Source organism: Helobdella robusta, assembly GCF_000326865.2.
Source record: "Helobdella robusta unplaced genomic scaffold HELROscaffold_37, whole genome shotgun sequence".
Classification (NCBI taxonomy): domain Eukaryota; kingdom Metazoa; phylum Annelida; class Clitellata; order Rhynchobdellida; family Glossiphoniidae; genus Helobdella; species Helobdella robusta.
Window position 1 is genome coordinate 345401 of NW_008704785.1, and position 18879 is coordinate 364279.

Here is an 18879-nt window from a genome sequence, read left to right on the forward strand (position 1 = left end):
AATACATATGTACATACATTATCAATTGGAAAATAGAGGTAAGGACATACACACACACACACACACACACACACACACAAAACAAACACATAAATACACACACATATGTATATAAATATATATATATATATAATATTATTATTAATTACCGTTTCGAGTTATTGAAAACACGTTGTTCAACGTTATACTGGCATTTTCATCCCATACAAATACCAATATTTCTAGAAAATGTTTAACTGTTCCCGCATATGTATATATATAAAATATATATATATATATATATATATATCCACTGTATATGTACACATGTATAAGATAATTATCTCTAACGGCGTATATTAAAAAACATGTTAGCATCATAATCGTCTTGTTATTCCTAATACGTCCTTGTTATTTTCTACCGCTAAACTTTATGAGAACCGACGCTCTTGTAAGCAGACGAACGAGCACAGGTAATACGAACGAGAGAAGTTATTTTAATATTAGGATGTTTGTTTGTTTTAGCATGCTGAAGGATTTTTTTTTTGACCTGTTGTTTTTTTTTGTTTTGTCATTAATTTTCTTATCTTTTCGATCGTACGTCTAATTTTCGAAGACGATTCACTTTGGTTTGGTTTATAACGCTGCTGTCTAGCGGCGTGCCTGCCTTTGTGAGGTTAATTATTGCAGTTGCCTAATATGTTTTTTTTATTTTTTGTAAAAAATTTTTGCTGTTAACATGATGCGTTGAATTATTTTACAGAAAATTTTAAAATTTTTCTGAAAAGTTTTGAAGGATATTGTTGATATTGTTGGAGTAATTAGCTTGAAACTGCAGAAGATTTTCACGATATAGAAGTAAAAATTATCATCCATTTGTGTTCATAAGTGCAGCTCTTAATAGAAGCACCACCGATAATCTAAAAACACGACTTTCAAACAAAACGAAGACTTCTTAAATTTTGTTGTGCTGTTTATACTGACAACCTACATCCATTTAGGTTAGCGGTCGTTTTTAATATTTGATGCCAGGGCTGAATGGTTGAAAATCATCAGTACAACAACATCAACATAAACATTTAAGAACAGAAAGGCAACATTCACCATCATCAACATCATCGTTATCCAACATCCTCTTCAGCAGCATCCAACACAGACATCCTCTTCAGCAGCATTGAAGATGAGCGGCTACCCGCCCCTCCACAGACAAACGAGCCTCGACAGATCCAGATCACGACAACGTCGCATTCCAAGTTACAACTCAAACTCCGAACTCGACGAGATCTACAGGCTGAGAATTGATGAAGCTTATTACTTGAAGTGCATGAGGGAAATTTTGCAAGATGGCTGCCAGCCACGACCTCCATTCCCCTGTTCGATGACACGCATCGCCCAGCACGTCTACATCGGCAATCAGAGGAACGCAGACGATTTGGAGGAACTCTACACAACGGGCATCACCCACGTCATCAACTGCGCCCCCTCTCGACTGAGAAGGGCATCAAGAACCGAATCGCCCTATCCCCCGAAAAGTGGGGTCGTTGGATTTAAGGTTATTCCAGCCGAAGATAAAGAAGAGTATAACATTGAGAAACATTTCGAAGAGGCTCTCGAGTTTCTGGAGCAAGTGAAGCATGGAGGTGGGCGAGCACTCGTTCATTGTAACATGGGAGTCAATCGAAGTGGAGCCATCATAGCTGCTTATATAATGGCCAGTGAACGTCGCTGTCTTCTAGAGGTCATCAAATATTTAAAGTCCAAACGAAGTCTCATACTGACGAACAAAGGATTCAGACGCCAACTGATTAGGTACGCCAAGTTGAAATGTCTTCTCGACCCCATCGACGACTCTGAAAAGAACGAAAACAGCTCAGAATACCGCCGACGCCGAGCGAACGCTTTCTCAACCCCTCAACTTAAAAGGGTGGCACTCAAAGATGTCAACCAGCGACCAAGATCTCGAGAAAAAATTTATTACGATGGGAATGATGATCAAAACGTTTCTATCTGGTCAAAAAATGACGATTCTGATGTTAAACTATCAAATCCTTTCCGTGCTTTCATCTCTTCTAATCCTAAATCTTTTGATGGTCTCATCAGTAAAAACGATAAAAATGAATTCATCGTAAAGTCGTTACCGAGAAATATATCGAGATTAAGCCGCAACACTCAACAAAGTCACCCACCTTCAATTCCGAACACGACAACATCTTACTCGCGAAGAAGTTTGAGTCATCTGGTGACAGAAAGAGATGGTAGCTGTGCCGATGAATTTACACCAACAACAAATACAAATTACACCAGAAAGTCAATAGCGTACATCACTCCAACAACTCAATATGCAGAGCATCTGGTTGATTTCAAGGGCAATAAAACAAATGAATTGTTCAACGACCATCCCGCCACATCATTTCAAGCTAATAACGTCAATCTTAATGAAAGGTCCTGCAACAAATCAAACAACAATTTTTCATCGTCCGTCAACTTGACCATCAACCATCCACACGTTAATAACTACTTTGAAACAAACGATTCCAACCAAAGAACTGATGCCATTTCTCATCGAACTCCTTGGAAACCTACGCAAGAATCATCCCACAGTCAGGCCACATTTACAAATCCATTTTCCGTTCCAAGACATACTGAATCAATGAACATGGAGCCAAAAATTCTCAAAAAATCTCCTGAAAGTCGTTACTGCAAACAAATTAAACAGCATTTCAATGATTTTCTTAATTTAATTCGACCAAACACAAACAGATCAGACAATAACGCATGGGCTAGTGCACAAGCAAGTCCTGAGCCAAAAACAGGAAGTAATTTTTCAGCTAGACCGATTTTTATCAAAAAAGTTGAAATCAAACCCATTGTTCATAAAGATTCCAGCGTGCACTATCATAGTCATTTATCGGCAAAAGATCAGCAACAGCAACCGACCAGTACAACACAGATGCAGCACATGAAGATATCCAGTCATCACAATCGAGTATCCAACGAAGGAAATGGAATGACCAACCACTTAGAAGATGAAATGACCAATCAGTTATCAATCAGCCAGCCTGAAAATGAAACGAAATCGTTTACCAACGTAAATTTTTCACTGCATCCACCCACGAGTTCCCAGAATTTAAGGAAAAACAGTGCCTATCCATTCCGTCCCAGCACTTCGTCTGATGCAGAAAACGATCGATCCCACACGCACCGTCGACCGATTGTCGGAGGTTCGTTAATATTCGTCGGCTCAAGACCATCTCAAAATATTCCCGAACCGACTCGGATAGCGAATATAACCATCATAGACAACATGAAGAAACCTGCCCCACGAAAGATACGCGCATACTTTCGTTCGAAAACGGATAGTGAAATTTTTTAAATGATGATCTAACTATTCCATTCTGTTTCTATTTTATTATTTATTTTATATTTGCTAACAAATTATACGGCAAATAAAGGAAGATTCAACAATACAGTTCATTTCAATCGTTTCAAAATCTGTTAAAAACATTTGCAAACCTACAGCAATGCTATCGCATAACCGACGATACCATGTATCTTAATCTCATTAGGATTTTTAATCAATCATCCATATATCTTATTAAATATATATAAATAAATAAATATATTTATAAAGCTTACATACTTCTTTCATACATAAATAGGTAAATGAACGTACTATCCGCATTGAACATTAATTTTTGCAATTTCGCATAGCCACTTGCATAAAACACACAATTGGAAACACATACAAACGCACACGTACACACACAGACAGACACACATGTATACTTATATTTATGTATACAAATATACAAGTCATTCTGACAAATTTTCTCTTATAAATCCATGAAAATATTTTTGCAGACTAGAAAATTGAAGTTTGTAGTTCGTGAAAAAATATAGAAAACTTCAAATGAAATTTTCAAAGTTCACTTTTAAAAAAATAAAATTTCATTAGCAATAAAGGCACATAAAACATTGAACATAGCCTATGGCATATTACTTCATGGCTATTTAATACGTTCTAAATAATTAATAACCTTTATAATTAATAAATAATTATAAAACATTTTACCCAAAAAATAAAATATGAACGCGTAGATTCACACTTTAAACATTAAAACACCGTATTAACAACGGTGGTAGTGGTGGTGGAAATGTTTGAAAACTGCTAAAAAAATCGAGGAGAAAATATGAAATTACACAATCTTTGGTTACTTTAAACATCGACGCACGAACAGACACACTTCTTGACAGCATCCCTGTAAAACGATTAAGTTGGAAGAATGGTCAGTGAAAGTTATGAGTTCAGGAAAGATATTTATGATATCGCACTCATCTTTCAATCACCATCCTCATCATAGGCATCGTTTTAAAGTCATTTAATCATTCAATTATTAATTCACTCATTTACTAGTCCATTCCTTTATTTGCTCATTCACTCACTCACTTACTCACTCACTCAATAATTAAACCAACCAACCAACCAGTCAATGGATCGATTATTTAATCGTTCATTCAATCAACCAACCATCCAACTGATTGATAAAAAACTTTAAACCTGGCATATGGAATGTAAGTAAGACTGTACCATGCCATGGCTAAAAACTGAAGACAGCAGAACAAAACAGCTAATACCGTCTTTTTCCACTTAGAAAAAAAATTTATCAAAAAAATTAATTAATTAATTTATTTATTTAATGTAATGTGACAATTAATTAATTAATATCTGAATAATGTTAATTAAAATAATTAAAATAAATTTATAAAAATAGAAAATAATACTAACAAGCAAGCCGGATAATAACGTAAGCACCAGGAATAACTAAAAAATAATATGAATAATAACTAATGAAAATCAATTTATTATTTATTAATATTATGATAATAATTAATAAATTTATTTATTTATACATTTATTTATTTAATTATTATTCTAATTATTATTTTAATACAATCTAAAAATTACAAAAAAAAAACTGAACTTACGAGGAACATCATGGTGGCGATGATTCTCGTCTCAGCAAACATTTTCTTCAACTGATTCAATGGCCCCATTAGAAAACATGTACTGATCAGAAAAAATATTTAAATATAATAAGCACATAACAATATAATATAAATAATGACATAATAATATAATAACCATAACCATAATAATACAAATAATTCAAATCTGAGTTTACATCTTGTAGAAAAATAAATTTTCAATTACATTACAATCCAGTCTAGTTAATTACAGACTGACCTAACTTAGTCTTAATGATTAGAATAATGTGGCTATTTATAGAACGACCTACCTTGAAAGTGCCATGATGTTACCGATGGAATAAAAGACAGCAAATAGTCGAATGCCCACATTGCTAGGTATCGCCAGGAAGAATGTTCCCTGTTAGAGGAATTTAGGTTTTAGATAGGTTATTATTTTGTGAAATTCTTTTTAAATTTTTTCAACTTTAAAACAAATATTCAAAGCAAAATAAATTAATAATTAATTTTATATAAAAAGAAAAGAAACAAAACGACAACTAGCCAATAAAGAGCAGATGACACCAGCAATCATGCAGATGAGGAATCCTTTGATGCGAGTCGACCAGCTGAAAGTTGTTGCATTTGATATCTGGAAATGTCATTAAATGTTAATTAAAACTGCGCAAAAAGAGAAAAAATTTAACCAAATAAAATATAAAGTATAAATTAATTCAATTCTATAATGTAAAAGAATAAAAATTTTATCATGACATTTGACTGGACTGACATGACTTAAAAATAAAAGATATTAAGAGTAAGTATGACATTAAAATAAAGTCGTGACTCATGAGATTAAAATTAAATTAATTAAGTCATTAATTAATCTATTAATAAATAAAATAAAATAAATAGTTGAATAAAAAAAATTAATAACTGATTACTGATTACACAATCCTCCCTAGGACAACCAATTGATCATAACTAGCGATCGTAAAATTTAAAATTAAAGGAAAAATTAAAACTAGGGCCTAAAAAACATTAAAAATTATTTTAAGGAATTAACTAATTTTTAATTAAAATAAAAAAAGCCCGCCTACCCCTACCCTACCTCAGTTATAATTCCAGTTTCATCATTGGTGTCTTCCTGACCGCCGAGAGAACGACGAATTTTGTCCATTTTTAAAAATGTTTAATCAAAAATTTATAATTTAATTAAATCAATATTATCCAATCATGCAGTGCGCCGTAAGCCGGATCGATCAACTTTTAAGCCGCAGAAACAACACTTTCAAACGTAAACAATAACAAACGTTTAAAAGTGAATTATTATAGAAAGTCTAAAAAAAATTAAATTTATAATTGAAGCTATACCAGTTGACAAACACAATAAACCAACATGGATTACCGTCGCTATCATCTGAATTCTTACGCAGTATCATTGACACATATCACTATCAATATCATTGTTTCTGTTACATTTATTTGCCAAAAAAAGATCTTCCAAAAAGAACTCTATAAAAAAAACAAACAATTTAACAGTTAATTAACGAATTAATTAAATATTATGAAGCCATAATGTGATAGAATGTATTGTAATTAATTTAAATGTAATATAATGAATGGTATTGTATTGTAATTCGATGTAAAATTACGTTAAACATGGCAGACTTTTTTCTTAATGACGAGATATAAAGATCCTAAATTGAAAGAAAGGTAAAAAAAACAAATCAAACACCAAACATCATCACCAACATCACCACCAATAACAACAACAACATCAATAATGATGATAACAACAAGAATAATAAATAACAAGAATGACAATAGCAACAAGCTGACAGATTGAAACTATCGTAAAAAAATTGATTTAAACTTCCAAAAACAACAAGGGTGCAACCATACTCGCCATTCAGTCAATCAACCAATCAACCAATCAATCAGTCAACCAATCAATCAGTCAACCAATCAATCAGTCAACCAATCAATCAGTCAACCAATCAATCAGACAACCAATCAATCAGTCAACCAATTAATCAACCAACCAACCAATCAATCAATCAACCCATCAATCAATCAACAAACCAGCCAATCAATCTAAAACTCGAATACGTATACAACATAACAATGATAGTTAATATTGCTAAAACCGACATTAATATTATCAAACATTTTAAGAGAATAATAAAAAGCAATAAAAACAAACTAATTACAGGTACTAATTAATCTGATATCACAAATAAATGAATAAAATAAATGAAAAAACAAGATAAAATCATATTAACTAACTAAACCAAGTTAATAAAATGAAACCAATCGTAATCAGGTATTTGCACTCTTTAACTGTTTTACCGCTGCGTGTAGAGACTACTGAAAGAGAGAGGGAGAGAGAGAGAGAGGGAGAGAGAGAGAGAGAGAGAGAGAGACGTCACATCGATTAACAGTACACGCAGGCAAACAGACAGACAAACACATTAACAGTTTGAGTTGATATTTTAAGAAGGTAATGCAAAATGATAACAAAATAATTAATGCCATCAAGTTTATTTCATCCCTATAACAATTTATTAATTATTCTATACTTCATTTAATTCATCCATTAATTCGTTCGTTCATCCATCCATCCATTTAAATTATATATTTATTTTTTCATTCAGGTCTTCAACAATTCAATAAAAGACTAAACTACAGAATTAGGAGCTAGGATTTAGATAAGAATAAGAAGCCATAGAAACTGATAGATGGGGTAAAAAATAACCACCACAGTACACGCACGCACGCACGCACTTACTCACGCACATACACGCTCACACACACCTTCACGCACGTGCATTATATAGAAACACGCACGTCTGAATAGTAATAACGTAATAAATAGTGTATGCCATGAACGTATGCATCCTATGGTCTTTAATACGTATGACGATGTGATTGATAGTGGTGACGATAAACAGACCCATCCCAAAGGTTAGAATCTTGCAGAGATGTTGAAAAATTTGTGACGGAGACGATGCCAGTAGTGATGATGTTGATAAAATGATATATTATGTTAATGATGATAAAGGTGAGACGATGAGAAGAGAGATGATGACGCCAGTGGTGAGGGTGATGATGAAGTGCGAAACAGAGCATTCCTATCCAAAATCATGCTACTGAATTCTTAACATATCCTTTGATCTATAATTATCATCAGCCAAAACACTTATTGCACGCATACACACACACACACATATAAATATAAACAAAAAATAGAAAGAGAGAGTTGGAGAGAGAGTTGGAGAGAAAAAGAGAGTAAAAAGAGAGAGAAAAAAAAGAGAGAGAGAGAGAGAGTTGGAGAGAGATTACCTACCAGTGAAAAAAAAACAGAGAGAAAGAAAAGAAGAAATAACCAATGGTAGAGTAAGATAAAGAAAGACAACCTTATCGGTCGGTGAGAGAGAGAGAGAGAGAGAGAAAGAGATAGAGTGACAAAATAAATTATGATAAACGCACAGAAACGAACAACGTCCACACTACTTGACAGCTTATGAATGAATGAATGAATGAATGAATGAATGAAAGTGTTTCGTTCATTTGACAAAAATTGCTTACCGATAATAATAAACTTGATCATCGTCATCATCATTATTAATATCATCATTATAGTCATCATCACTGCCACCATCACACATACTATGATTATCATTATCATCATCATCATCGACATCATCGTCGTCGTCCTCTTCATCATTCTTAATCCAAATACACACGCTTGATGAGAATTTTAAAAATAATATTATTGGCATTATCACAACAGTAACAACGGCAACAACAACAACAACAATAATAATAATAATAACAACAACAACAATAATAATTACAGAAATAATAATAACAATAATAATAATAATAACAACAATGTGTAATAAAATTTATACATGGTCACTAAACACATAAGGCCCAACTTCAACACACATTCATCTCCTCAAGCTATAATAATAATAATAATAATAATAAACAATAATAATAACCACGACGACAATAATGGTAGTAATTACAATTACGAAATGAATGAACTGTGGTAATGTTAAGTGATTTGGAAAAATTTAACTTGCAGACAGACCTGTGTGTGCACATTTAATTGAAGAGTAAATGTCGGCTTTAATCTTGAAAATAATTACAATAATAATCATTATTATTATTACTCTTATTATATATATATATATATATATATATATATATATATATATATATATATATATATATGTGTGTGTGTGTGTGTGTGGGTGTGTGTGCGCCCACGCGCGCATTGTTTAATATTGGCTTGAGGTATCTTATTTAGAGGATAATTAAGATTTCTGAAACTATTTTCATTTAATTTATACGAAAAAGCATTAATTAATTAAGATATATTGAACGAACAGACAAGCCCCAAATCAAATGGAAAAAAAACCAGCAAATTCGTATCTAAGATTTTTAATAGGCATTATTAAAATACTTCTATTTATTATTAATATCATATCATAATAAAATAATTAATTAAATAATTAAACAATTAAACAATTAAACATACAAACTAACTTCGACAACAAAGCGATGCATATCTTAGCTAAACAATCATGATGATGATGATGACGGTAAATAAAGAAAAATAAATAAATGAATACAAATTAGGGAGAAAAAAAAACACGAACTAAACACAGATCTAAACTATCATGGATGTTACGTAACATTTTAAAGGAAAAAAATGAAAAGAATTTTCAGACGTTAACCAAACAATGAGAGTCCATAACAAACAAACATCACATCTCTTTGATACTAACAACAAAAAATGAATGAATGAATGAATGATTGATTGAATGATTGATTGAATGATCGATCGATTAATTGATTGATTGATTGAAGGAGAGAAAAAATGAAAATAAGAATGAAGAACGAATTCTAACAAAAATCATATCATAAAAGCATCTCGCCTCTATAAATTTAACATTCAAAAATAAACGACTACAACTCAAGAAACATTGTGGAAATAATCAAGTATATAAAACCTGGATGCAGTCACATTTATAAGATTATAAGACCAGATGGACTCCTTATAATTAATTACAATGATTAATAATAATTATCATTATATTTATTTATTACTCCACTGTCTTTCTCTTCACCCAACTTTCTCAAACATACACACACACACACACACACACACACACACACACACACACACACACACACACACACACACACACACACACACACACACACACACACATATATATATATATATATATATAGATATATAAAACAACTTTTTGAAACGGGCATTTACAAATTATAGGAATCCAGCAACTTCTTCCTTTCCGTTTCCTTGTTTTGAAGTACAAAAAGGCAGGCCTGACATCACCATTACGTCACATTATTATTGATTCATCACGTATTCCCTCATCAGACTATAATATGAAAAAAAAAACACAGCGCTAAGGTTCAATCGCATTCATAATGGTTGCGCAACGCACCGGTAAAACCCTCTGAAGTTCATTTTAAAACGTCATACGGTAGGTTTATGCTTGGGACGGCAGAAACCGCAGCCCACGGCGCAGTTATGCGACGACTTCAAGACTGGATAGCACCAGAGGCATGGTACGAACAAGCAGACGAGTGCATATATCAGATTTTTTTTGCATCTCTCATCACTGCCTCCTCCCTGCTCGTTGCCATCGTCGCCGTCGTTCGGCCTGGCACAATGGTATATGGCAGTCTCCGCACAACAGAAGCACGTAACTTTCTTGATGCAGTTTATGTATTTGTTAGGCGCGTCCCGACATATCGTTCCGCTAAAATCTTTACTGCTAAAATATTCCTGGCAATAATAGCACTTGGTTTTTGCTGAGGGCGTGTGAGGGGGAACGTTTGAAGTATCAAAAGTCAACATCATGCTGGAAGATGTGGCCCTCGTGAACTTTGACCTGAAGACCGTAGTACTCCTCGGCTTTCCCTTTGATTTTGACCTCTTTGGCAGGAGAACGTGTGGTGATGAATGTCGCTGCGGTGACGAGGATAGAGATGATGAGGTGTTGCCCATAGATCTGGAGGCAAGAGGAGGTTTGGTTGTGGAGGATATTCGAGGGTTCGAGTGGGCCCGACCCCAGCCCGGTTGGTTGTGCTGCACGGAGAACAATGATGGGTAACTGTAGTCGTGTTTGGTCGTTGCTGTGCATGGATTGTTCTTGGTGAAGTGAACATAGGACTCACCTGCAGATAATGTGGACCCTCTTCTAAATGTTGATTCAATCATTACTGATTCATCAGTTGTCATGAAGTTGGGATTGGGTGTTGTAGATATTTGTTGTTGGTCGTTGCTTGTGTAGCAGAAGTTACTGAGCTTCTGTTCAACTTGTTGGTGTCGTTGTTGTGGCGAAGGTATGTACTCGTTGGCGATGGTAGATGTTTTTGATGTGACGGCCACGAGAGGAGAGGAGAATGGAATCGTTGATGTCGCGATTGATGCCGCGGTTGATGTAGCTGATGATGATGGTAGTAATGACGGTACCTGTATTGCTGAGATGGATGCGAGCGTCTCAAGATGATATGGCAGATGTGCTGGATGCCTGTAAGAGGACAGCGTAGCACCTCCTTGCACCAAGACATCACGATGAACATCCGCTGCAACTTGATATGACGACGGAGGAACGGGTGGATTATTGCAGGGTTGACGTCGACCGTGGGGCACCCGAGATGGCGCTATCGGTGGCGAAGATGACGACGACGACGAAACATTGAAATTTGTCGGTGAAGATGGTGGTGTGATGGCCCGCGGTTTGATTGGATGCGACAACACAGTGGTTTGTAGGCGTGGGGGTGGAACTATTTGTTGTGGCTGCAGTTTTAGTACTTGGGATACATGTTGCGACAATCGTTGATTTGATAGCAGCTGCTGCTGCCGATGCTGTGGCTGCTTATGTTGAAGTAGTTGTTGTTGATATGGACGCTTTCTTAATATATCAAAGTTTTTATCCTGAGATGATGAAAAATCTTTTGACAGTCCACTTTGGGTTTTTTCAAAATTCTTATTAATAGAGCTGATGTGACCTTCAGTAAAGGATGGCTGTCAAGTGGATGGTGAGGTCAATTATTATAATGACTTTCATTCAGATTTGTATAAACATAATTTAATAATTAAACTCGATTTAAATAAAACATATAAAGAAGGATAGACAAATAAATAAATAAATAAAAAAAACCTACTTTCATCAAGTGCCTAACATCTTCAACACCTGTTAATAGGACATGTCAAGCCATTCATTCATCATTCATGTAAGAAACACACAAAAACAAACACACAAACACAAACGCAGAAACACGCACATAATTGAATAAAAAAGAATTCTTTTGTATTTCTTATCATAATTTTATGATTATTTTATCATCATCATCATCGTCGTCGTCGTCGTCGTCATGTCTGTGCAATAAATTTCTGTTAAGTTCAATTGACTGACAATAAGGTCTGTTGAGCATACTTATTTAGTATCAATAATATTGTATATCATAATTATCATCACTATACTATTATTATCATTGCCTTTGTTATCATCATCATATTATACGTCATCATCATCTTCGTCATTATCATCTTCATCATTGCAGAAGCTAATATTGCAGTTTTCATTATTATTAATTAATTTATTTAATCAACATCACAGGCAACAAATACATCACCATACACCAATTAAAATTAGAAAAATCTTCATACTTGATTGTCATTTTCATCACTATCATCGTCAACCATTTCAACCATCATCATTATAACCATTATAAAAATCATCATCATTATAAACATAATCATCATTATCATCATTATAAACATCATCATCATTATAAACCTCACCACAATCATCATCATCATCATCCTATTCACCCCCAACCTTTTCTCAGAAGATCATCGTGTAATTTGAGATGAGCCAGGGCTCGGAGCACAGCCTCTTTAAATAGGATGGCCTCTGAAGAGGACTGAAATGTCAGCCCAAATTTTTGACCATCCACCACCCAGTGATGTAACATGCTGTTGTTCGCACACTGATAGTCCAGGTCTTTGGTTAGGTTACAGTTTAGTAACATCTGTATATGTGTGAGTATGTGCGTGCGTGTGCGTGCGTGAGAGTGTGTGCGTGCGTGTGTGTGAGAGTAAGTGTGGATTTGTACGTGCGTGCGTGAGTGTGTGTGAAATCAGTGTTTTCGCTGGGATATGTTTTCAAAGAAAAAGGCATGCAAACAGATATATAACTGTATTAAATTTCAAGAGTGCTGTTGTGTTTGTGTTGATAAGTTAATGAGATGTAACATTTAGTCATAATACCATTTAAGATAAAATAGAATGCATCAAGATAAACTATTTCTTTTGAAACATTCAGACCCAGTGTAAAGTAAGAAAAAAACCTTTAAATAATTAAATCAACCTAACAAAACAGACAGACAGACAGACAGACAGATAAACAAACAAACAAAATCGCTAACAGCGCTGTCAACAATTCTGTAGGCCTGGATGCTGTAGGAGTCATCTTTAGACAGCGATGATCCCTCTTCACAGTTTGCATAGACATCTTTCTTAGGAGCCAAATCGGGGTCGTCTGCAGATGTTGTTCCTGATTCTAAGCCCAAACCAACATCAACTTTAGCGCCATCAACATTCATTTGGTGATCATTTTCGCTATCTTTGTTTTCTTTTTCCTGATCTGTGTCCACCCTTTCCTGGTCTTTGCTCTCCTGTTCAGGATCTTTACCCAAAAGCAAGAGACCAAGGACCCTAAAGAGGTAGACCCGGCTGAGGCCACCCCCGCCACACTGCCCCCACAGTCCAGTGCTGTTGTCCCATCTCATCACCTGGGCACGCACCTGTACAATCTTCCTGTGGGGTTTCCCAGTGATTTTTGATTGATAGCTTGTCAGGTGATTGATCAATCAAATGAATGTTTAATTGAATAAATGAATAAATAAATGAATGAATGAATGATTGATTGATTAGCTGATTAAAAAATTGATAGACTAAACCTCTGATAAAAATGCTACTTGATGGATCACGCCAATAAAGTATGCCACTTGAATAACTCTCACTCACTTATTTACTCACTCTCTCACTCATTTACTTCTTCACTCAGAAGTGCACTTTCATTCATCCATTCATCTCCTCTCTCACTCATCACTCACTAACTCACTGGCTGGTTGGCTCATACTCAGAAATTGCATGCACTGGTAAACATGAACAAGCTATAAACCATAAAGTCATCATCACATTGAAAATATTTAATTATTATTAAAATAATAATAATAATAATAATGAGAAGGAGGAGGAGGTATTGTTATTATTAATACTATTATTACACTTTAATGTTTATATATGCTTAATTATGTTAGCAACTTGTGTGGTCCAATCATGATGATAATGATTAAAGAGATTCATTCATTGTTTGTTCATTCAGTTTATTCATTCATTCATCCATAATAGCAAGTTTTGGCTGTCATATTCGTCACTTATAAAAACTCAGTTGCACAAAGAACATATATATCATGCAACAAAAAACCAACTAACAAACACATGAGAATGAACTGAATAGGAATGAATAAATGAACGAATTAATGAACGAACGAACGAATGAACGAATTAATGAACGAATAAACGAATGAACTGAACGAATGAACGAATTAATTTACGAATGAATGAACGAATTAATGAACGAACAACGGAACAAATGAATGAATAGATAAACAAAATGAAGTATGAATGATAGTTGATTGAACCAATAAATGAACATAGGTTTGGATAAAGAATGAATGAACGAACCCATGTATAAGTCAATGAGAGAATAAACACTTAAGAGTAGAAAAAAATGAAGGAACCAATAAACAAGCAGATGAATAAAAACAAAGAAATCTCATAAATAACATTTAAATGTTTAAAAAAACTATTCAATCAGAAATTTCTGTACCAAGGGTCTGAGATAAAAATGACTAATGATATATGTGTATCTATGCATGCATGCATACATTCATTCATTCATTCACCTCAATAACCTATAACCAGAGATACCTAAAAAATGCATATGCATGTCTGTGTGGTGTCTTAATTTTAAGTCTAAATGTATTTGTCTACTTTGAAATTACAAAAAAATATATGCTAATAATTAAACAAGGAGATGTGTTTTTTTCCTGAAAAATGAAAAAAACCAGATATGATATTAAATAACTACAAGCAAAATAAATTAATGTGTGTGTTTTTGTGTGTACGCATACAGTGTATGTGTTTTCAGTTGTGTATGTGCAGGAGTGGCATCATTATATATACACACGCGCAAACACATACACAAACATATACACACACACACAAACACACAACTTCTAAACAACTACAAAGTGAGATCAAAGTTTAACCAAAGTCTCACATGCATTAACACTATATATATATATATTATATAGAACACATATATACATTTTATATCTTGATTTGCTAAACAATAAACACATTGTTCAGTAATGTGAAATGAATTGTTGAGAAATTATTAGATTTCTTTTAAAAAAAATTAAGAACTAAAATAAATTTTTCTACTTAAAAACCGTTTAAAATATTTTTTCATAAACCCATTAACAAATTTATTAGTTTAATTAATCAATTAATTAATTAATTAACTATAGCTATACTTAAATATAAGTGTTTGTAACCACAAATTTGAATTGCACAACTTTATGAGTGTATGCATGAAATATAAAATATAGACATGTGTATTAAAATATCTGAATCATCAACATTTTATATCAATTAACTTATGATGTGTGGCTTATTTATAACCCATGTTACACACAGAGAGTTACATTTTAAATGTAATATAAAGTGATTCCAGATGAATTTTCCATAATTTAACACAGTTACAAAAACTTATATTAAATATTTAATAAAATAGTTTATTCTTTTTAATCTATATACAATTCTTAGGAGGTATTTAAAAAAATTTTGAAAAATTGTTGCTAAATATATATATGGGCATTATATCTATTTATTTATTACTCGTGTTCATTTTCCCTAAATTTCATTTTGAAAATTTTAAAATCTTTCTGAGAATCAGAGTGGTGAAATATGTACAGTAAAACTATAACTGTACAATGAAAAATAAACCATGATATTCAACTCTTAAATTCTTAAACTAAATAAATGATAAAATATTTTGGAGAAAGTTCATCAGCTAACTACAAAATATCATAAGTGAATACACAATGTTAATGAATAAACTATTGCAGATGTCATTTTTCAATATAAAATTTAGATGTAATAATCTATCTATTGAGATTTAGTTTTAATATCAAACAGAATAAATACACATTTTTTAAACTAAACTGGTAATCATTTCAATCTTGTATGTGCATGTATGCATGTTGGGTATGCATGTAGAGTACCACTTTGATGTACCTCGCATTACGTGGTGGGTGATCTCTATGTTTTTATGATCATTACTAAAATGATTATTGTAACACTAGTGTAGTGTTCAGCAGGTGGACACGGTTGGTTATCAGTTATCTTTATGAATTTTACTCTGAATCTAAAATCTAAATGTCTTGCTGGTAGTTAATCCAGTGATCAAATAGCATATAAAATTCCGTAATAAAAGAATACTCATTAAGATTAAATTATTATACAATTATAATAAATGATTAATAAGATTAAATTAACTATTATTCTATTTCTCAATCAAATCATCAAAATCAGGTGAGATGAAGTTGCAACTACAAGCAAGTGTGGCATGCCGAATATAGCAAACAACCCCCAGTCGCTACTAATTTAAAATAAATGAGAGCATAAACAAAGCATTCCTCGCAAATGTAACATTTCTGAGAAATTAAAATTACTAAACCGGGAAAAAAAACTAACTGGATTTGATCTCTGGCATGCTCCGGCTGGGCGAGTGATGATTTTGTTGACCAGTCAGTCCCAACGTCTTCTTCATTCATGCTACTTTTGTGACAAACTATTGGTGAAAAATGTCCAAACTACTGTCATCGACCCATTTTAAGGAAATATTAACGAATTAATCATATTTTATTAAAAAATAAAATTAGATCAATCCGATATCGAAATAAATATAGAGAAAGGTTTTTTCTAATTCGGCTAACTTGACCTTAAATTTTCATTTTATTAATGGCGTTGGCCACGCCCACCTGCAGGCAGATCAACCAATGAAAATTTGCGTAGGGGTTTTATTAATTGTCGCATTTTTTGAACCTAATTTCTCATATTCATCTCATAAATTGGGCGAAATCTCAATCAAAAATATCATTTAGAATTAAAAAATATATTTACTTTTCTATTGGGGTTAAACACTACGTACATAACGCCAATCTGATTTAAAATCATTAATTGCTTATTCTTCTGTCAGACACATAGGATTACTAATCGCAGGCATAATATAGATACATGTATGTAAATATATACGAGTGTATATAAATATATATATAGAACAGTTAGATACATCAAATCATCGTATCTATATATATATATATATATATATATATATATATATAGTATATTTTAACTTTATAATACGTGACAACATGATTGTGCCAGTACTTGAACTTCATTCAAGTCGTTAATATCCAATATCCTCATTCAACAAAAAGTTATTTATTACCTGATGTACTTTTTATGTCTCTATATATTTATAACGTTTACAAATTAATATACGTTCAAGATAAAACAGGCTTATAATATTCCATTCAATCATTTGAATGCATTTAAATAAAATGCTCAAATATCAAGCATCTTATTAATAACTACATCATTACATAATAAAAATAGTTAATTACGAATAAATATAAATATTTTACAATATATTATACAAATATATCATCAAATAACTCAAAAATACCCAACCAGAAACTAGTATTCAGCGAAAACCAATGTAAAATGTATTATAAGCAATTTGCTATATTTATACATGCATATATAAAATATATATAGATACATGTATGTAAATATATACGAGTGTATATAAATATATATATAGATATCCATACATAGCCATCCATTCAAATTCCATTCATAAATATAAGTCTACCTATTCAGCTTTGCACTTATGGTTTATTAGTATTATCATCATCATCATTATATTCATTAAAACAAATTTATAATAACAATTAGTATGATTGTTACTATTATTAACGTTGTTGCTGTGGTTTTTATTATTTTAATCAACCCAAACAAAACTCGTACCGCGCCATCCACACCATACACAACTGTTATGAATGAATAAAAAAATCTGACGAATGGACGATTGAGTGAGTAAATAAATGAATGGCTGTACGAATGGATGAAAAAATGAATGAAACGATAAATTGACTGAACACCGGAAACGAACATCAATAATGCCAAAAAAACGTAATTAACATTAGTTTAAATGTTCTCACGTCTTACATAAAGGTAGTATCAATCAATAGACGTTTATTGTAAGTAGTTTACAAAAATAAAGCATACAAAACAAAAATAAAGCATATCTTGAAGGAAAAAAACTGTCAAAAAAATTGCAACTAGTCATAGACGAAAATATCCTACACGAATAAATGTTCGTATGTATATGTGTTTGTATGTGTGATTGTGATTTACACACATAGATATAAATATATATATATAGAGAGAGAGAGATAGAGAAAGAAAGAGATTAATAATAATGTCATTTGTGTAGCGCTCTGTGCATTGCGTCAGAGGCTATTAGGTATCATAAGGTATGCGTTTAGATTAGAGAATCTCATAAGTTGAATAATTGAGTAGTTACAACATCCATGAGTTACAGTTGTGTATGGTGTGGATGGCGCGGTACGAGTTTTGTTTGGGTTGATTAAAATAATAAAAACCACAGCAACAACGTTAATAATAGTAACAATCATACTAATTGTTATTATAAATTGTTATTATAGCAGATTAAA

General features: G+C 32.6%; 3 protein-coding genes across 3 annotated transcripts; 1 reads left to right on the plus strand and 2 right to left on the minus strand.

Annotated features, from left to right (window-relative positions):
• Positions 1 to 1357: 1357 nt before the first annotated feature.
• On the plus strand, positions 1358 to 1792 carry HELRODRAFT_83673 (hypothetical protein; the record flags this gene model as incomplete). The annotated part of the gene is made up of 1 exon (XM_009023676.1): positions 1358 to 1792. A coding segment is annotated over one exon (435 nt), but the record flags the coding sequence as incomplete, so codon positions are not given.
• A 2403-nt stretch (positions 1793 to 4195) lies between these two features.
• HELRODRAFT_157395 (hypothetical protein) lies at positions 4196 to 6124 on the minus strand (the record flags this gene model as incomplete). The annotated part of the gene is made up of 6 exons (XM_009023705.1): positions 4196 to 4238; positions 4538 to 4626; positions 4966 to 5047; positions 5277 to 5365; positions 5495 to 5596; positions 6056 to 6124. The coding sequence occupies 6 exons, from the start codon at positions 6122 to 6124 to the stop codon at positions 4196 to 4198; spliced, it is 474 nt and encodes a 157-aa protein (XP_009021953.1).
• Positions 6125 to 10468: 4344 nt separating this feature from the next.
• HELRODRAFT_176231 (hypothetical protein) lies at positions 10469 to 15020 on the minus strand (the record flags this gene model as incomplete). The annotated part of the gene is made up of 5 exons (XM_009023706.1): positions 10469 to 12025; positions 12166 to 12194; positions 12843 to 13035; positions 13432 to 13855; positions 14977 to 15020. 5 exons carry the CDS (start codon positions 15018 to 15020, stop codon positions 10469 to 10471), a joined length of 2247 nt encoding a protein of 748 aa, XP_009021954.1.
• Between the last annotated feature and the right edge of the window lie 3859 nt (positions 15021 to 18879).